The sequence below is a fragment of the Balaenoptera physalus genome, assembly GCF_965194825.1.
Source record: "Balaenoptera physalus genome assembly, chromosome: 20".
Taxonomy (NCBI): domain Eukaryota; kingdom Metazoa; phylum Chordata; class Mammalia; order Artiodactyla; family Balaenopteridae; genus Balaenoptera; species Balaenoptera physalus.
In genome coordinates this window covers 22,235,270-22,254,381 of record NC_138901.1, presented here as the reverse complement: position 1 = coordinate 22,254,381, position 19,112 = coordinate 22,235,270, and the positions used below count along the sequence as shown (strand labels likewise).

Sequence of the window (19,112 nt, the reverse complement as noted above, 5' to 3'; positions counted from 1 at the left end):
GAGCGAGGGAGGGCGCGGGGGTGGGGGGCCACCCAGACCTCTGACCCCCGCCCGGACCCGGCTCACCCGGCCTCGCTCCGCCTGCGCCCCTGCAGCAGCAGCAGGAGATGCTGGCGGCCAAGAGGCAGCAGGAGCTGGAGCAGCAGCGGCAGCGGGAGCAGCAGCGGCAGGAGGAGCTGGAGAAGCAGCGGCTAGAGCAGCAGCTGCTCATCCTGCGAAACAAGGAGAAGAGCAAAGAGAGTGAGGCTTGGGGCCGCCCGGGGCCAGCTGGGACTCCTGCCCCGCCCCACGCCTCCCAGCCGTGGGGACCTGGCCCCAAGCTCCCGGCTCAGCTGTGCCCTGTCCCGCAGGTGCCATCGCCAGCACTGAGGTGAAGCTGCGGCTCCAGGAATTCCTCCTGTCGAAGTCAAAGGAGCCCACACCGGGCGGCCTCAACCATTCCCTCCCACAGCATCCCAAATGCTGGTAAATGGCCCTTGGCAGGCATGGGTTGCAGAGGTGTCCTGCTCAGGGGCTGCTTGGCTGCAGGATGGCAAGGGGCTCCTGGCCTGAAGCCATATAGGGGCCCTGTAATCTCTGCTAGGAGACGACACTCCCACCCCTGTTCATCTCCTCGCTGCCCTCCCCAGGATCCATTTCCTATCCCCATATGCAGTGGATGTTTTAAAAATGTAGATTGCTTGGTGGCTGGTCCAGCTGGTTGGGTGATAACCTACATCTGTTTCCATCCCCTCCCTCCACCCTGCAGGGGAGCCCACCATGCTTCTTTGGACCAGAGTTCCCCTCCCCAGAGCGGCCCCCCTGGGACGCCTCCCTCCTACAAACTGCCTTTGCTTGGGCCCTACGACAGCCGTGATGACTTCCCCCTCCGCAAAACAGGTGAGTGAGTACAACCTGGCCTCCCAGGATATGGGGGGGGGGTGGGGGGGCGGGCAGAGGTGGGAATGGGGAGGGGCCAGGCTAGGCTGCAGGTGCGTCCATTTGTGTGCATGTGTCTGAGCCCTGGCTGCCTTCTCCCCAGCCTCCGAACCCAACTTAAAAGTACGTTCGAGGCTAAAGCAGAAGGTGGCTGAGCGGAGAAGCAGTCCCCTCCTGCGTCGCAAGGACGGGACTGTCATTAGCACCTTTAAGAAGAGAGCTGTTGAGATCACAGGTGCCGGGCCTGGAGGTAAGGGCTCCTCTCCTGTCCCTGTTCTGAGGGCCGGGGAGTGGGGGGTGGTTCCGAGCAGGCCCAGGTGACAGCCACTTCTCCCGTAGCGGCAGCCGTGTGTAACAGCGCGCCAGGCTCCGGCCCCAGCTCTCCTAACAGCTCCCACAGCACCATCGCTGAGAATGGCTTTACTGGCTCAGTCCCCAACATCCCCACAGAGGTACAGGCCTGCCAAGGGCTGGGCGGGTGGGCCAGAGCTGCTTTCTGTCCCGTCCGGCCTGTCTGGCTGAGAGTGCCCAGCAGGGACCCCTCTGCCTGCATGGACAGGCTAGAGGGACCTATTGCCCCGAAGTGGGATCTGTCCCACGGGCCTCTGAATAGCTCTGATCTCTCAGTCCCCCCAAGGTGGGGCTTGGTGCAGGAAGCGGGGCGCCATTCAGAGCCCTCAGCCTTGGCCCCAGGTGGCTCCCCTTTGCCTGCTCTCATGCTTGTCTCTCCCAACTGCTCCCCAGATGCTCCCCCAGCACCGGGCCCTCCCTCTGGACAGCTCCCCCAACCAGTTCAGCCTCTACACGTCTCCCTCTCTGCCCAACATCTCCCTAGGGCTGCAGGCCACGGTCACTGTCACCAACTCGCACCTCACCGTAAGTACGGGGCACATACCCTGTCCTCCCTCTGGTGTTGAGGTCTTCGGTCCTGGATGCCCCTGGCTGGGGCTGTTGTCCTCCCAGGGTCCTGATGGCGATCAGATGGCCCTCCCCCAGAGCTGGGGGTGGGCAGAGGGTAGGTGAGGGATGCTGGTCCAAAGTCGGCAGGACTGGGGGCAGTATAAACCCCTCCCTCATCTCCATCTCCTCTCCCCAGGCCTCCCCGAAGCTTTCGACGCAGCAGGAGGCCGAGAGGCAGGCCCTCCAGTCCCTGCGGCAGGGTGGTGCACTGACGGGCAAGTTCATGAGCACATCCTCTATCCCCGGCTGCCTGCTGGGCGTGGCACTGGAGGGCGACACCAGCCCCCACGGGCATGCCTCCCTGCTGCAGCATGTGCTGCTGCTGGAGCAGGCCCGGCAGCAGAGCACCCTCATTGCTGGTGAGTGGGCGGGCAGCTGTCCAAGGAGGGGGTGTCAGGCCCCCCCATTCTGAGGGCTCAAGGAAGGACCAACTGTCAGGGAGAAGTAGCCAGGGGTACTCACCAGCCCTGTCACAGCTCCCCTCCATGGCATCATTGATTTCTTCCATATTCTACGGACGTTATTGAGTACCTACAGCCGGCCAGGCACTGTTCCCGAAATCTGCCGTCGTAATGGAGCTCACATTCCAGAGCAGCGCTGTCCAGTAGAAATATAATACAAGCCGTATGTGTACTTTGAAGTGTTCTAGTGGCCACATTGAGAAATGTAAAAAGGAACAGGTGAAATTAGTTTTAATAACATGTATTTAACTCAGTATATCTAGGATACTATCATTTGAACATAGAGTGAATATAAAGAGTTAGCAATGAAATATTTTATTTTGTTTCATACCGTCTTTGAAATCTGGTGCGTATTTCACACTTAGAGCACATCTCAATTGAGACAGGCCATGTTTCAAGTGCTCAGTGGTCACGTGTGGCTGGCAGCCATGGGATTGGACAGCGCGGCTTTGGACAGTCAGCCCATAAGTAGCTGGTGGCATCAGAAGAGGTTCTGCTTAAAAGACACGTGATCCTGGCCTCCAGGCTTCCCAGCTGGGTGGGATCCACGTCCATGATCAGGGAGGTCTTGCAGTTGGGGAGAACTAGTCATTGTTCTCGCACACGGGGGGCCCGAGACTGTACGTGCTCGTAAGTGAATCCAGGAAGTTTTGCTGGAGGTGGTGGCTCTGAGCTGTGAGACTGTTCAGTTGTGGGGAGGAGGAAGAATGGGGCTCAGGTTTGGGGGCAGGGTGCTCCAGGCCCCTCGCAGGTTTTTCCTGAGTATGGAGGCGGCGCTGTTCCAGAAGAGGGAGACTCGCGGGGTGGGAGTGGGAGCCTGGTGCCCTGACAGTGATGGTTACTTCCCTCTCCCCACCACCTCCACAGTGCCGCTCCACGGGCAGTCCCCGCTGGTGACGGGTGAGCGCGTGGCCACCAGCATGCGGACGGTGGGCAAGCTCCCTCGGCACCGGCCCCTGAGCCGCACTCAGTCCTCGCCGCTGCCCCAGAGCCCCCAGGCCCTGCAGCAGCTGGTCATGCAGCAGCAGCACCAGCAGTTCCTAGAGAAGCAGAAGCAGCAGCAGCTGCAGCTGGGCAAGGTGAGCCGGGAGAAGCAAACATCCAGGGCCGTGCTGGGGTCAGGACACAGAGGGTGCCGGGCTGGCAGGGGGCTGGCAGGGGGCTGACACCCAGGCCACTCCCCAGGCTGCATCAGAGGAGCCGCCTTGCCTTTTTCTAATTCACATCAAAGGTCTGTATGGGCTGGGCGGCTGCCTGCCGGGGAGAGAGGAGGGAAGGATAGAACCTCCTGGGCCACAGGCTGCACAGCTGCGCCCCCTCCCAGCTGATTGATGTGCCTCCTTGCTCTGCTGCTAGATCCTCACCAAGACTGGGGAGCTGCCACGGCAGCCCACCACCCACCCCGAGGAGACAGAGGAGGAGCTGACAGAGCAGCAGGAGGCCTTCCTGGGGGAGGGAGCCCTGACCATACCCCGCGAAGGCTCCACGGAGAGTGAGAGCACACAGGAAGACCTGGAGGAGGAGGAAGAGGAGGAGGAGGAGGAGGAAGAGGAGGAGGAGGAGGAGGAGGAGGAGGAGGAGGACTGCATCCAGGTCAAGGATGAGGAGGGCGAGAGTGGTGCTGAGGAGGGGCCCGACTTGGAGGAGTCCAGTGCTGGTTACAAAAAGGTGCCCCCTCCGCCCCAGTCCTTGATCACCACCCCTCTGTCCTCCCCCCTATCTTTCCACCTTTGCCCTTCCCTCTCCCCAGTCTGCAGTCTCCAGGCTGTGTAGGAACAACTTTTTAAGAGTGAAAGGGGAGCAGGAAAGAGACAAGGGGCTGTGGAAGGGAGGGAGCTGCTTGTGTCAGTCTCAGAGCTGTCTGTGCCCCGTCTGCCAGCCCCTCCCTGCGTCTGTGACTGCCCCCGCCTGTCTGCTTCAATGTGTGTGTGTGCACGCGCGCGTGCGTGTGCACGTGGTCTGTGTATATCTGCGTTTCTGCCTGCGTAGGGCCGGTTGTGCGTCGGTCTCTGCGTGCGTGTGTACACACACGCCCCCGCTGTTACTACAGTCTGCCCTGGTGCCTAGCACGCACTCCATTCATTGCGGACACAGCTGAGCCCTCCGGGCCTGACTCATCCCACCCCCTCTCACACCCCCGTCCCTCCCAGCCTCTTACCTCAATGCTACTCCGGTAGCATGACTCATCACGTCCCCCCACACCCCATCTCTCCCCATCTCCTCGGAGATGGAGATGAAGATGGCTAAGGCTGGAGTGTCTCCTGTCCCTGGAGGGAGGAGGGTGGGGGGAGGAGGCGATACAGAAGAGAAGGGCTGGATTCAGGCCCTCCACTCCCTGGGAGGCCACCTGTCCTCACTTCCATTTCAGACTAAGCCTCACCCAGGCTCCCTCCCACTCTCCTCCTTCCCAGGTGTTTGCAGATGCTCAGCAGCTGCAGCCGCTGCAGGTGTACCAGGCGCCCCTCAGCCTGGCCACTGTGCCTCACCAGGCCCTGGGCCGCACCCAGTCCTCACCTGCTGCCCCTGGGGGCATGAAGAGCCCCCCGGACCAGCCCACCAAGCACCTCTTCACCACAGGTGAGCCCCGCGCCCGCACGAGCTGTCCTCACATCGTGTGCGGGGGGCCTGTGCATGGCATCCAGCCTTGGGCATCGTGAAGAGATAAGATAGAGCCCCTGCCCTGGAGAGATGGCCAGGGCCCCTCAGAGCATCCTGAAGGGAGGGAAAGCAGGCCTTGGCTCCCTCCCTCTGCGCCATAGCCACCTGTGGTAGTGGTGGCAGCCTCTGCCTCAGTGGGAGGGTGGTGAGTGTCCCTACCCGCTGGGGCAGCGTCTTCTTTCAGGGGCCCACCCCACCACTGCTGAGGGACCACCAGTTTTGTGCCCTTGCCACACAAGCCCTGGAGGCCTAGGTGGAGGGAGCCCACTGTCTCAGTTTGGTCCTGCTCTTCTAGTTCCCTCTCTGCCCTGTGAGGTTAAATGTGAGGCCTCAGTCCATTTCAGAAGGCTCTTCCATGTGAAACTGCCCTGTGCTGGGCTCTGAGGGGGCACAGATGCTTGAGGACAGTCCTGACTCACCAGTGGGGTGTGTCGGGGGGTAGAGGGGCAGCACACAGGGGCTGTGACAGGAGGGGGAAAGGAGGGTGTGCCATGAGGTCAAAACCAATGGGGGTGTCAAGGGCGGCCTGGTGGAGGCTTGAGGAGCAGGGGGGCTTTTGACAGGCGGTGGTGGGGGAAAGGGATTTCATGAAAAGAAGAGGGGCAGGTGTGTGGGAGGGCAGCTGGGGGTGCTGTGAGGAGGGGCTGGGACCAGGGTGGGCTGGGGAAAAGCTCAGTGAGCTCTGCTGAGGATGGCGGGGGCCAGGCTGTCACACAGCCCAGAGCAGTGCTGGCTGACAGGTGTGTCTCTGGCCCAGGTGTGGTCTACGACACGTTCATGCTGAAGCACCAGTGCATGTGCGGCAACACACACGTGCACCCCGAGCACGCTGGCCGGATCCAGAGCATCTGGTCTCGGCTGCAGGAGACAGGCCTCCTCAGCAAGTGTGAGGTAAGGGAGCCCCTCCTTCCAGCCTCCACCTCAAACCCAGTGAAAGCCTTTGTGTTTCCCCTATCGGGGAAGCCTCTGTCTGGGTCTCTTCCTCATTCTCTCTTCAACCCCTGACTTCATGGCCAGGCCCCCCAGGCACCTCCCAGTGCCATCCCTTGTAGCCTGGTTCCCCCATGGTCCCCAGCTGAGTGGGGGAGGGTCCTGGACTGGGGTCCCTGGGGGACCGGGGCATTCTTTCTTAACAACCTTTGGATCTCCCGAGGCGAGAAAGTGGCTCCGTGTGCCCCAGGCTGTGGGGCAGAGAGAGGGGCTGGGCCTCGGGGGAGCTGGGCCTGCGGTGCCATCCCTCTCACCGGCCTCTCTTCCTGCTCTCCCCTGGCAGCGGATCCGGGGTCGCAAAGCCACGCTGGATGAGATCCAGACGGTGCACTCCGAATACCACACCCTGCTCTATGGGACCAGCCCCCTCAACCGACAGAAGCTGGACAGCAAGAAGCTGCTCGGTGAGCTGGCCGGTCGATGGCGGGGGTGGCGTGGGCCAGGCCAGGCCTTCTGCCCCTGCGGGACAGGGGCTGTCAGGAAGACCACCACTAGGGTAGGCAGGTGGGTTCCCGTGGGTGCAGTTGCTACACTGCATGCCTCCAGAGGGCGCCATTCACACAGACTACAACATGCTGGTGGGATGTGTGCAGGAGGATAGGAGGTGACAGGTCAGGCCTGGTGGTGGGCTTTGCCCTTCTCCCTAACCTGTCAGGCCCCTTTTTCTCCCTGCCATTTGCCCCAGAGGTAGGATGCCCCACCCAGGACGGGGGACAGACATCTCCCAGTTGGCATGGGCTGCAGAGGCCTGTCGTGTGCTGGGGCCTGGCCTTCTTTTTCTGTGATTGAGCTTCCTGCCCTCTGCACACCCCAACCTGCGGCTCTGGCAGTTGAGGCAACTTCCAGAGTAGCTCTGTCCCTCTTCCCTGCAGGCCCCATCAGCCAGAAGATGTACGCCATGCTGCCTTGTGGGGGCATCGGGGTGAGTAGGGCACCTGCCAGTGGGGATGGGTGGGTGGTGCTCCCAGCTCCAGCCCCTCCCTTCCTGCCCACCACAGCTGCACCCCCATTCTCGCCCTCCCCCTGCAGGGGGCACGCTGAAGCCTGCTCTCCTGCCCCCGCAGGTGGACAGCGACACCGTGTGGAATGAGATGCACTCCTCCAGTGCCGTGCGCATGGCGGTGGGCTGCCTGGTGGAGCTGGCTTTCAAGGTGGCGACGGGGGAGCTCAAGGTGAGTGTGTGTGGGGCCTTGGTCCTGTTGCCTCAGGAGCGGGGGATGGGGGCAGCCGTGGCTTTCCTGTCACTAAGGCACCATCCTCTGTAATCTCAACTCTCAGGTGCAGGCGTGGGGAGGAGGTGCCAGCTCCAGGCCAGCTGGGGGGTGAGGGGTGAAGAGGGAATGACCAAGAGGCACTAATGTCTGTGCTCTCATGGGTCTCACGTGGCCCTCGGCTGGCATTCCTAAAGGTTGTGGGATTGATGCTTATGACTTATGTCCTCATCCTGGCTTATGCGTCTCTCCTTCTGTGTCCACCCACTTCATGGCCACCTTGCCCGCCTGTCTGCCTCTTGTTTCTGTCCCTCCGTCTGTACCTCTCCAGAATGGTTTTGCCATCATCCGGCCCCCGGGACACCACGCGGAGGAATCCACAGCCATGTGAGTGCCACCGCAGCCCTGCCCCAGACCCACTGCCCTCACACCATCTCCCTCTCAGCAGAGCTGATGCGCGTGTATCTGTGAGCAAACATCCACTAAGGCTGACGACCTGCCCTCTTCTCCGCTCACCCCCCAGGGGATTCTGCTTCTTCAACTCTGTAGCCATCACAACCAAACTCCTGCAGCAGAAGCTGAATGTGGGCAAGGTTCTCATCGTGGACTGGGTAGGCAGTGGGCTGGTGGGACCAGGGTCAGCCTTCAGGAAGCCTCCACCCCAACCCCACGCCCTCTTCCTCAGGTGCCCCGTGCTGGGGCTGTTAGCCCAGCCCTCACAGTCCCATGGGGCCCCCTCCTCACTAGTGGAGACTCGAAGTGCTTTTAGCCCCTGGTCCACCTTGGCCCCCAGCCCGCAGCCTTGAGCAGCCGAGGAGATTTTCTGCCTTGAGTGGTAGAGACAGCTCCTGCCGTTGCTAGAGCCCCTCTTGACTGGGGGCTGACCGTGTGCCAGACACGTGGTGCTGCTTCGTGGCTGCCTTGCTTCCTAAGTAGTAGGATGTCCATTTCGATAAACGGAGACACTGGGCTGTTGGGGGACTTACCCAACCAAGGTTACTTAGCTTGGGATGTTGGTACTGGGTTTCAGATCAGGCCTGTCGGCCCCAGCATTTCTGCTCCTGCTGCCATGCTGTGCTTCTCCGCCCCTGCCTCTCACAGAAGAGGGAAAGGCCCCTACCGCTCGCTCCCTGTGAGGAGAAAGCCTCAGCAAGGAGGGATCTAATCTCTTCAAAGCCCAGCTTGGGCTTCAAAGTTCATAATGTTGGGTTCTTCTTCAGAATGCATCTGTTTGCTTTCAATTCCTGACTAGCCGTGCTGTTGCCCTCCACACTGCTGAGCAGAGTGGGCTCGCAGGGAGATCCACCACATTCGTCCCCGGGCTTTGTGTCTCCTCTGTGCAGTGCCATGTCCCGGCCCGCAGACCCTGGTTAGAAAAGCGTGGGGCGATTCCGTGGCGAATGGAACACAGATGCCCTGTAGCTAGTGGTGGGCTGCACCCCCAGAGTCCACCACAGGGTCGGGGTGGGCCAAGTGGAATTTTGACCTTTGGGTCAGAGCCTGGGCCTTTTCCCTGATGCTTCCACCCCTTCCCACTAGGACATTCACCACGGCAATGGCACCCAGCAAGCATTCTACAACGACCCCTCCGTGCTCTACATCTCCCTGCATCGCTATGACAATGGGAACTTCTTTCCGGGCTCTGGGGCTCCTGAAGAGGTACAGCTCCTGGGCTCAAACGTGGGGCCCTCGGGGAGATAGCAGAATGGGACCTGGCAGGGAGCCATGGAGGCCCGTGGTGGTGCTGGTACCTGGGGAGTCTGGGCTCCTAGTGGGAGGACCACGCCAGCCAACTACCCCTCCATGCAGAACAGAGGTCAGTGGAGTGAGGGCTGGAGGCAGGGCTGAGGGCGGGGCAACGTCTGGGATCCCCAGGCAGTGAGAGTAACCCCTCCCCCACCGTGCTGCCAGGTTGGCGGAGGGCCGGGCGTGGGGTACAATGTGAACGTGGCATGGACGGGAGGTGTGGATCCCCCCATCGGAGACGTGGAGTACCTAACGGCCTTCAGGTGGGGACTGAGAAGAGCCGAGGGAGGGGTGGGAACCCCCGGGCCCTGCCGTGGGTGGGGCAGAAGGCACTCAGTTCCGCGAGGGTGGAGGGGGTCGGCTCTGTCGGGGGCAGAGCCGGGTGAGGCCTGGCCGAGCCACCTGCCAGGGTCAGCTTGGGCCCTCCCTTTGCAGGACAGTGGTGATGCCCATTGCCCACGAGTTCTCACCTGACGTGGTCCTGGTCTCTGCCGGGTTTGATGCTGTTGAGGGACACCTGTCTCCGCTGGGTGGCTACTCTGTGACCGCCAGATGTGAGCCTGTGGGGGGATCGAGGGAGGCTGTGGAGCAGGAAGATGGGGTCGAGTGGGAGGTTGGGAGGAGGGTTGAAGGCAGGTCTAAGACTTGGAATCATCCTGGCAGCATCCTCCCACTCTCCCTCTGCCAACCCTGGCCTTGAGGGGCAAGCAGGTGGGGGGGAGTGTCTCCTCCAGGAGTTGTAGGGATGGAGCTCGATGATCCCTCGTGTTTCAGTGGTGGTTTTTCATGGTGCTCCTTAGGAGACATGTAATTGGATCTTTTCAGCCTCTTACGTTTTGTCTTTTATGGAGCATTTAGTCCATTGACATTGAATTTTACTATGGATATCTATTTGGGTTTAAATCCACCATTTTCTTTTGGGCTGTTTGTCCCATCTCTTGTGTTTTTTTCTCTCCTTTCTTACTTTCTCTTGAATTGAGTTTTTTCTTTAACCGTTTCCTCTTCCTCCCTTCACCCGTCCCTAAAGGTTTTGGCCACTTGACCAGGCAGCTGATGACGCTGGCAGGGGGCCGGGTGGTGCTGGCCCTCGAGGGAGGCCATGACTTGACCGCCATCTGTGATGCGTCTGAGGCCTGTGTCTCCGCTCTGCTCAGCGTGGAGGTGAGGGGTGCACAGCGGGACTGGGGGAGGTGGGCCAGCAGGCCAGGGGGTAAGGGGCCAGCGAGGGAGGGTCCCTTTCCTGGCTCAGGCAGCACCGAGGGCCCTTGGGGAGGTTTTCCTGATTCCTGAGGACAGGTGGTGGCCAGGGAAGGCTTTCTAAATAGAAGTTTCCCCAGAAAGGCTATGCTTGCCCCCGTCATGGGGCTGAACGGCGGGGTGGTTAGAGGGGCTGAGCGGCGGGGTGGTTAGAGGGGCAGCGACTCTAAGCCTTCTCTTCTTTCCCCTGCCAGCTGCAGCCCTTGGACGAGGCAGTCTTGCAACAAAAGCCCAACGTCAACGCAGTGGCCACGCTAGAGAAAGTCATCGAGATCCAGAGTGCGTGGGCACAGGCAGAGGGACTCAGGGCCCAGCTTGCCAAGGGGGCGGAGCTTGTGTGATGCCAGGGCTAGGGCTGGGGGTGTCCGTACGTTTGGGGGTTTCTGGCTCTCCCTGACCCCCGGCCCGTCCCTCATCCACAGGCAAACACTGGAGCTGTGTGCAGAGGTTCGCTGCTGGTCTAGGCCGTTCCCTGCGGGAGGCCCAGGCAGGTGAGACAGAAGAGGCTGAGACTGTGAGCGCCATGGCCTTGCTGTCGGTGGGGGCCGAGCAGGCCCAGGCTGCTGCAGGCCGGGAGCACAGCCCCAGGTGAGGTGCCCCCCACCTCCCTGCCCTCGCCCAGACTGGTCCCCCCATCCCACATTGCTTCAGTGCCCTTCCCTGTGCTTGTGCCCACAGGCCGGCAGAGGAGCCCATGGAGCAGGAGCCTGCCCTGTGACGCCCTGGCCCCCATTCCTCTGGGCTTCATCATTGTGATTTTGTTTATTTTTTCTATTAAAAAACAAAAAGTCACACATTCAACAACGTGTGCCGTGTGGGTCTCTCAGCCTCGCCCCTCCTGCTCCTCTAAGCTGCCTCAGGCCCCCGCTTTCCCCCCATGGCCCATGTCTCAGCTCTAGAAGTTCGCGCCCTCTGTAGGGCGAGGGGTACCCTTTCCAGCCCTTCCCTCACGTTGTATCCCACACCCACTTCCTGCATTCTGTCTTTGTGCCCCTTGGAGCTTGGGCCAGCTCAAGGTGGGCCTGGGGCCCAGATAGCACCTTCCGGTTCTGGGGTCCCCCTGAGTGAGGAGAGAACAGTAAGTTTGGTGCCTTGGCTTCAGCTGACTTAGGGGGGAATGCCTTAATTTCACCCTCCTCCCCTCTCCAGCCCCAGGGGAGGATCCGGAGGGTCCCTCTACAGTCTTAAGATGTAGAGTGAAGGGGAGGTGGGCTCCCGCCCTGCAATTCTCACTCTTTTCCCCCAGTGTCCTCACCATCTCCACACAGACCCCTCTCTCCTCCTCCCTTCTCCTAGCCTCAGCACCGAAGGGAAGCTTTGTGCTCTAGGATGTGGGCCTGAGGTCTGTGGGCAGGGCTGTTTTGCCTTACCCTCCTCAGGGCCTGTTTCCCCTTCTCAGGAGCTGGAGAGGGTGAACGCATGTGGGGAGGTTTGGCGCTGCACTCCTAGGTTCTGAGGGGCCAAGAGGAGCCGCAGAACCAGGCCTGCTCTCCATCTTACTCTGTCGGCCTCCCTGCCCCTCTGCTGGCACAGTCTGGGGAGCGGGGAGAAGGTGGTCCCTGCAGGGGGGCTCCAGGCTGGTGAGAGCCCCCCTGCTGTTCAGGACCAGATTTCCCCAGCCATCCAGCGTGCTGCAAGCAGAAGGGTCAGTGGCCCACCTCTCTCCTGGGGCCTTTGGCTTTGAAGCCTGGGGATGGTGAGTGGAATTTCTAGAAGGGGCAGGGCCAGAACCCAGGAGTCTGCCCTCAGCTGTAGCTTCCCTCCCTCCTGGGCTTCCTTTGTGGGCCACCAGCCCAAGGGAACGAAGACCAGGATGGGGCTGGGCACTGCCCTTTCTCTTTCCCAGAAGCCCTGCTAGCTTTCTTGTTTCCAGGGCTAGGAGCCCACAAGGCTTCTAGCGAATGCTCTCCAGCCTGTGGGAAACCAAAGATGGGAAGCAGCTCCTAGGGGGCTAAGTCTTCCTCCCTCCTTCTCCCCAACACTGCATATACTTTCTTTCCTCCCGTCCCCAGGGCTCCACCAATCTGTTTACATATTTATTATCCTAATGGGGGCCTGAGCAGGGTTGAGGGAGCCAGGGGAGGGGCAGGAGTCCCACCACCATTGGTTCATTGTGCGCTTGTGTCTTGTGTGTTGTTAGTGTGTTCTAGATCCTCCTGGGGGATGGGGATGGGGCTGGGCCCAGTGTACCAGGCCTCCCCATGTTGAGCCCCAGCTCCGGGCCGCTTACCCTCCCTCTCCCCACGGCCGGTCTGGTTCTCATGTAAACCCACTCCTTGCTTTGTCTCCTTGGACATGGATTTCAGTTAAGTATTTTGTAACCTGTTACACTGTGTGTCCTTGTGTAAATAAACTTGTTTCTGACAGTGCCTTCTGGGGCCAATGTCTCTGTTCTCTGGGCTCTCAAATGGAGTTGAGGGTCTCATTCCCCCTCCTGGCCAAAAAAAACTACTCTTCTTTTCTCCAGCCCTTGGACTAGCCAATTTAGGAAACAAGAGGCTGGGGTGGGAGGGAGTGGGATCTCTGTCCTGTGGGTTAAGAACAAGGTTTCACTGAACGTAGCCACAGCATCTCCTGGGACCTCTGTGTGGCCTACATGGTGATGGTGGGGAGGGGGCCCAGGGCTGAAGGTCTCCCTGTTCCTTCTGACTCTCAGTCTCTGAGGGCACAGGGTTGAAGCGGGTGCAGAACAGGTGGCCTGGCAAGGGTTCCACCTGCAGCCACACAGGCAAGTCCAGTGGAGATGTGCAGAGTCAAGAGAGGAGTCCAGAGGTGTGGAAGGGCTTTATTGGGGCTGCTCTGAGCCCCTCACAGTGTTACAGGAACCCACTGGTCTCGCTGTTGCCTTTGCCCTTTGGGGACTTGGGAGGGAAGGCAGGAGGAGGACCAGCCTTCCTGGGAGAGAGAAGGCCCTTCTTTGGGGCTGAGACCAGGTGGTGGGAGAAGTAGAAAATTCACCATGAGCAGGGCCTGTTGGGGGCTGGAAGGGGACGGGGCTGCCTCCCCGGAGTGTGGAGGTCACGGAGTGTGGGCTTTGTGAGAGGGAAAGTGGCAGTAGGAGGCACCTAGAGTCAGGAAGAGCGGATGGGTGGTGCTTCCTGGGCACTGAATGTGTGCACCAGCCAGGGCACGAGGGCCAGGACCAGGCATGGCCAGAGGGTGTGCTTGAGGAAATTGAAGATGTAGAAAAGGCTGATCTGAGGGGGGTAGCCCAGCCAGTCCAGGGGGCCCAGCAGCCCCATGGCCAACACAAGGCAGGCTAGCTTCTGGCCGTGTCCCAGGTATGCCCGCCGCACCTGGGCATAGCAGGGGGAGTGAAGGGCAATGCCCAGACCCAGGGCGGCCCCTGAGTCGCGGCTCAGAGAGGCAAAGGGCCGGCTGTCCAAGTGCACCCACTCAGGCCGCTCACACCACTTAGAGGCTAGGTTGATGGACCTGTGGGGAGCAAGAGTCTTTGCCAGGAGAGATTCCCCTGGGTCCTAGAGGGCTGATGGCTCTCCACCCCTTTGGGGCCTACTGCCATGTTCTGCCGTGACGCCAGGAGACTCGATGTTTGTGAACAGCTAATGTGTCCCCTTTTAGCTACAACGAACCAGAGACCCACCAGGCCGGGTACAGGTGAGGCAGGACAGACCCCAACTTGCCCAAGCTTCAAAGCAGGACTTACCAAGAAAGATCCAGGCCCAGTGTAAAGAGGGTCCAATAGATGAGGCTGGCACCCAGCAAGAGGGCCAGTGAGGTCAACCCGTAGAAGCTTAGCTCCCGCTCCGTGGGCACCCGGGGGGTCATCAGCCAGCCCAGGACAGCACCTAGGGAAGTGGGGTGACAGCAGCTTCAAGGAGTTTGAGGATATGACCCCCACCCCGAGCCGCAGGGTAGTTTGGCAGGAGAAGGGGGGCCTTGGGGTTGGCTGTACAATGGGAAGATCATACACTGGTCCTCCCACTGCCAATGGCACCCTCTGGGTCCACCCTGTTGCCCCAGTTGCTCACCAGTTATTAAGCCAGCCAACACCTGGTGAGGGAAATGTGCTAAGAGGAAGACCCGGGACAAGCCGACCGCCAGCAGGAAGGTGCAATAAGCCAAGCTAGGTATCACCCTCACCCAGCGGCTAAAAAGAAGAGAGGCAAATGGTTCAGGAGGTGTCCACGCACAGCTGGGCTTCCCTCAGCACCCAGGCACCTCACAGTTTGACCAGATGCCCCGGGGTCTGCAGAACTCCAGCTCCCAGGCTGCCCTGCTGCTGGGTCTTTTGGGTCCAGGGTACCATCACCCCTGCCCCCGTTGGTGGGCAATGCCAAGGTGTACCTGTGGGTCCGAGTGGCCACTTGGGAAGAGATGGCCGTCATTATGGGCCAAAGGGCTGCTCCTGTGATCATACAGTGTCCGGAAGGGCTGCCTGCCAGGGGATTCAGAAGCTTGTGGTGAGAGGATGCGGGTGGAACCCAGGTGCCCCTGGTGATTGCTCAACACAGCTGCCTCCCCGTGGCTGAGGGGAGAGCCTTCCTCCAGCACTGCCCCTTAGCTCCCTCTGCCCTGAAGCCTTCTTCGTCCCCGCCTGAGGCCACTGCTCTCAGGCTTCTGCCTTGACCTCGGCTCTTGGCTTTACTCTATACAAAGTTGGCAGCTGGCACATTGGCACGGGTGCTCTTCTCCTATAATTCAACATGGTCTTCCCTGGGTTTCTTTGTTCTCTGGCCCAGTAACTGAGAGGCTGGGCCTTTGAGTAGGTTGCCCCAGCTGAAAAGTACTACCAAACACTCACCGAACCCTAACCACAGTGGGAGGGGGAAGTTTGAGGCTTCTCACCTGGACCAGTTTCACAAGACGAGGGGAACTGGTGAACCTGGGCTGGAGCCTGGCTGTAGTACCCAGACTCATGGACCCACCAAAAGGGCCTGTCTCCAAACAGAAACCTAGAAGAGAACAGATGCAAGATGCCATTACACACACACACAGCCAGGGGAACGGGGGTTGAGGCAGAAGGACACCTGGAGTACTCTGGAGGGCTTACAGGCTGGAGTCAGAAAGGGTGTCCAATTCTGTGCCATTGTCTTGCCAGGGTTTTTTACCTTGGAACAGGAGAAAGCATGCTATTTTTTAAAAAGTGATAAGGAGGCAAGAGATTGTGGTGTGTGCATATGTGTGCTCTGAGATGCTCAGAAGTCCCATTCTTATTAGCCCTCCCGCTGCAGGGCCAGCTCTGCTCTTGTCATCTATAGAGAGCCCAGGACCTGCTCCTCGCCTTCCCTCCCCAGACCCTCACTGACCCTCCTGCTTCCCCTCTCTCCATTTCCCAAATTCCAGCCTGAGTTACTTAGGTAAGCCTCTCGTGTTTGAAAAGGGGAGTGGGGAATGGACAAGGAGGCTGAGAGAGAATAAGGAAGACAAAAAAGTTCAAAATCCACTGGCTTAGCCAGGTGCTTCACTGGACCCTGGGAAACACACTGCAGAGGCTGCTGTGGCCAGAAAGAGAAAAGGTGGGAGAGCAGAAGAGATGCTGGCAGGAAGCCAAGTGCTGGGGAGGGAGGTAACGGAAGGGACTTGCCTCTCCCTGCCAAAAAGTGAGCCTGTATCACACACCAGATGCTCAACACATACTTAGGAAATGAATAGGGGCTCTGCCATGTGGGGGGCATTAAGAGTGTCTACCCAAGGGGGTGGTCTTAGGGGAACAGGACTAGAGAGGAAGGCTTATACAGACTCTGAGGAAGGAGAGCACAAAGCAAAGAGCAATTCAGTAGGAAGGAAATGATCAGACAATTGCTTTCCGTTTACAGTAGGGATGAAGCCCTGGCTGAGAAGAGCGGAAGGGAAGGTATTTTGTTTTTCAGCAAGTCATTCCAGCCCATCCATTCAAGTGTCTCCTATGAACCTCCCTTCCCTCCCCCAGGCTGGCAATCTGGCAACAGAGACAGTGGTGAGGGGTGAGGGGAGGTGCAGCTGCACACCCAGCGGGAAATATAGCTCCCTTCTGCACCCAAGAGAGAACAGGTGGCACAAAGAGATACACCCCAAGGGCCCCACCCACTTGCCTGGGGTTCCTGGCTTCTAAGTCTGTGTGCAGAGCCTACTAGTGAATGAAGGGGAAAAGGGAGAAGAGAAAGTGTTCCCTGGAAGGCAATGCTTTAGCCCAGTGCTTTTCGAAATTTACTGGGCACACAAATCGCCTGGGGTCCTTGCTAAAATGCAGATTCTGATTCAGTAGCTCTGGCCTGGGGCCTGGGATTCTGCATTTCTAGCAAGTTTTCAAATGCTCCTTATGCTGCTGGCCATGGTCTGGGGGACCACACCTTAATCTGCAAGCCTTTTCTGTCCTTAGCCGCTAGTGTGAAGCCTGGCACAAAGCATGCTTCTTAAAAACTATGTCAAATAAACGAATGAATAAATGAATAAAAGAGTGAGTTGAGAAGCAGGACTTTCTGCTACTTAAGTCACCACAGATGCCTGTTAAAAAACAGATTCCCAGCCCCTCCCCTGGAGTTTCAAAATCAGTCTGTCTGCGGTGGAATGGGGTATTTGCATTTTAAATACGCCCCCTTAGGTGATTTCTCTGATCAGGCCCGTTCAACACTAGTTTAATGATTAGGATGGGGACTCTGAGGTCCAAGATGCACAAAGATGCTCATAGCGGAAAAGTCAGTGGCCACGGGGTAGGGGTGGGAGGTCTTAAGGCCATGGGTTCACTGTCGGGGGGTGGGGGGGAAGCCAGGCCTTTGAGGCAGCTGACGAGAGAGATCAAGGACTGCACAGGGCTCAGGGCCTTTGCGGGTGGGGGACCAGGACGCCGGAGGGCTTCGCTGTCTCACCACTTGAAGACGAGGTTGAGCCACTCGGTGATGAGGCTGATCCAGAGCACCGCGATGCCCACCCGGCGAGAGGCGTAGTAGGCCACGGGGAAGTAGAACAGAAAAAGGCTCTTGGGGTCGCCCAGAAAGGTGACCCAGAGCCACACGTTCTCCAACCAGGGCAGCTGGTTCTGCATCGCCTCGGCCATCGCGATGCCGGCGCCCAGCGTGGACTCCATGGCGACCCCGGGGCCGGCCCGGCCAGGGTTTGAGCTAAGACGGAAGCCGAGGAATCCAGGCGACCAGGAAGCAGCTCCTCAGGGCCCTCCAAAGCCCACCCTTCGGATCCGAGGCCCCGCCCCCTGGCGGTGGCCGGGAAAGTCCCGCCTCCCTGCCCCGCCCCCGGCAGCCCCAGGCTCGCGCGAGCCCGGCCTCCTGCCGGTACCGTTTCCTCCTCCTGCGCTCTTCCCGGGCCTCCCTCTCTACTGGGCAGCGCAGGGGACAAATCTTTTCGAAGGCGTTTCCGCAGAGCCCCACGTGGCTGTTATTGCCGGCACGTGGGCAGAGGGCGTAGAGGCGGCTCCAGCTGCTGTTCCGGGTCATGGGACAGACTAACCTGAGGGTCGGCGGTGCGTCCAGGGTCCCTCTTTACTTCTGTGAAGATGGATATGTAATATCCCGGGCCAGGATTCCTTCCAGACCAGACCTTTCTCCTCCAGTACCGCTACCCTCCAAAAATATTTCGAGATCTCTTGGAGAGAAGGCTAGGGACAACCCCTGCTCCGGGGAGCCAGGCATCCCTGGTCGGTGCTGAAGCGGGCCCCTACGTTTGCACACACAGCTGGCTAATCGGTACACGCCTTCCTCCCCCAGCCCAAGACTCTCCTGCTTGAATTCGTCTGCTGTTGATTTGGAGGCTGACAGATCAGCCTCTTGATTTTGAGTGGTCATCCCTAACGGCTTGAGAGTTGTTACGCATAGCACAGTCTAAATCACCCTTCCTCCCAGTTCTGTGCTCGCCTTGCCCCTCTCCTTTCGTCATCTTGTCATCTTGCCTTCCAGAACCCCGCTGGGCAGATAAACCATGAGATAGTAGCTGGGTTGGTAAAGGAAGAGGAGAGGCACACACCCACGACAAAAATTGGAATAATCCTTTGGAGGAACACACAGAAAATAGAAATCTCAGCTCTTCTAGGTGAGGTCTTGCCTAGAGGCAGAGGTGAGGTGGGAGGAGACTGGTGAAGTGGTTCCTTCCTACCTCAAGCAACTTTGTTCTTGGAGAGTTTTTGAGGGGTGAAAATGAGAATGTAAATTTGGGTTCTTCTTGGAAAGAGATGAATTTCACTAATTAAAAAGGTGTGGGGAAAGGAAGCTGGATACAAATCTCATTTCGCTCCCTTGCTAAATGTTTTTCAATTGCCCCAAGGAAAAAGCCTAAATTTTCTTAGTCTTTGAAAGTTTGCTTGGCCTCTAGCCAAGACAACCTTTACCAGCCCAGTCCCACATTCTGTTTCATGATATTTCTGAGCTACTTTATGCTCCCTGAAATCACCAAGCTCTCTCCTTTCAGGGGTCCTGACATCTGCAGTTACCTCTGCTTAGAACATGGCTACTCTTTCCCTGCTTGTCTTTCAGGTCTCAGATTTTTCCACTTCTTCCAGGAAGCTTTTCCTAACAGTGCCTGGCAGTCATTTATGAGCACCTATAATCACCATGTAAAATAATATAAAAGGTGGAGTGGCAGTTACGTATGACTTGTTATGGGGTAGACGTGAAAGTTCTCTGGAAAAACCCAAGTATGAGGGAGCAGTATGTTTATTTCTATTACAATGATTGTACTAATATGGGCCCAACTTTAGGAAGTTGATGTCTCTTGCAAGGCAAGGAAACACTTTTGAAATTTGTTCAGGTTAAGTAGTGCCAGGACTGGCCCTTTGCCTCCCTCTCTTTGCCTGTCCTTACTCATACATGAGGCTCTAGAATTTCTTTAGTGGAAGGTTAGGTGGGTTAGGGATGGCAACTGGTGATGGTAGGGCTTGAAAATGCATCTGCATCGTACTTACATGTTAAGAAAACTGTTTCGTATATTAGATAGTCATTAATGGGGGGCCCAAAACTCCTAC

General features: G+C 58.7%; 2 protein-coding genes and 1 long non-coding RNA gene across 7 annotated transcripts in view; 2 read left to right on the top strand and 1 right to left on the bottom strand.

The window, feature by feature from the left end:
* Positions 1-11,005, top strand: part of HDAC5 (histone deacetylase 5) — a 34,752-nt gene extending 23,747 nt beyond the window's left edge. For 3 of the 4 annotated variants that reach the window (XM_082440417.1, XM_082440416.1, XM_082440415.1), the window contains 23 exons: positions 96-240; positions 351-465; positions 749-879; positions 1,022-1,168; positions 1,258-1,370; positions 1,663-1,794; positions 2,015-2,237; positions 3,207-3,418; positions 3,696-4,007; positions 4,751-4,916; positions 5,755-5,888; positions 6,271-6,391; positions 6,860-6,909; positions 7,052-7,159; positions 7,530-7,585; positions 7,722-7,809; positions 8,738-8,857; positions 9,110-9,207; positions 9,380-9,498; positions 9,972-10,105; positions 10,396-10,480; positions 10,624-10,789; positions 10,880-11,005. In XM_082440417.1, coding sequence (XP_082296543.1) covers positions 96-240; positions 351-465; positions 749-879; positions 1,022-1,168; positions 1,258-1,370; positions 1,663-1,794; positions 2,015-2,237; positions 3,207-3,418; positions 3,696-4,007; positions 4,751-4,916; positions 5,755-5,888; positions 6,271-6,391; positions 6,860-6,909; positions 7,052-7,159; positions 7,530-7,585; positions 7,722-7,809; positions 8,738-8,857; positions 9,110-9,207; positions 9,380-9,498; positions 9,972-10,105; positions 10,396-10,480; positions 10,624-10,789; positions 10,880-10,919 — 3,015 coding nt within the window. In that variant the 3' untranslated portion in view covers positions 10,920-11,005. Of the gene's footprint in view, positions 1-95; positions 241-350; positions 466-748; positions 880-1,021; positions 1,169-1,257; positions 1,371-1,662; positions 1,795-2,014; positions 2,238-3,206; positions 3,419-3,695; positions 4,008-4,750; positions 4,917-5,754; positions 5,889-6,270; positions 6,392-6,859; positions 6,910-7,051; positions 7,160-7,529; positions 7,586-7,721; positions 7,810-8,737; positions 8,858-9,109; positions 9,208-9,379; positions 9,499-9,971; positions 10,106-10,395; positions 10,481-10,623; positions 10,790-10,879 lie in introns of those variants that run through there. The other variant, XR_014257338.1, reaches the window with a different exon arrangement.
* Positions 11,006-11,114: 109 nt separating this feature from the next.
* LOC309649876 lies at positions 11,115-12,572 on the top strand. Its single transcript, XR_014257344.1, has 2 exons — positions 11,115-11,753; positions 11,787-12,572. It is a non-coding gene; the product is annotated as an uncharacterized lncRNA (long non-coding RNA).
* Positions 12,573-12,966: 394 nt separating this feature from the next.
* G6PC3 (glucose-6-phosphatase catalytic subunit 3) lies at positions 12,967-18,011 on the bottom strand. 2 transcript variants are annotated; one of them, XM_082440436.1, is made up of 6 exons: positions 17,011-17,468; positions 15,011-15,117; positions 14,510-14,600; positions 14,194-14,312; positions 13,869-14,010; positions 12,967-13,636 (listed from the first exon to the last, which is right to left on the bottom strand). In XM_082440436.1, exons 1-6 carry the CDS (start codon positions 17,226-17,228, stop codon positions 13,273-13,275), a joined length of 1,041 nt encoding a protein of 346 aa, XP_082296562.1. In that variant the 5' UTR covers positions 17,229-17,468; the 3' UTR covers positions 12,967-13,272. The 2 variants fall into 2 exon arrangements, with proteins under 2 accessions (XP_082296562.1, XP_082296563.1); XM_082440437.1 differs by lacking the exon at positions 14,194-14,312 and having other exon boundaries at positions 17,011-18,011.
* Between the last annotated feature and the right edge of the window lie 1,101 nt (positions 18,012-19,112).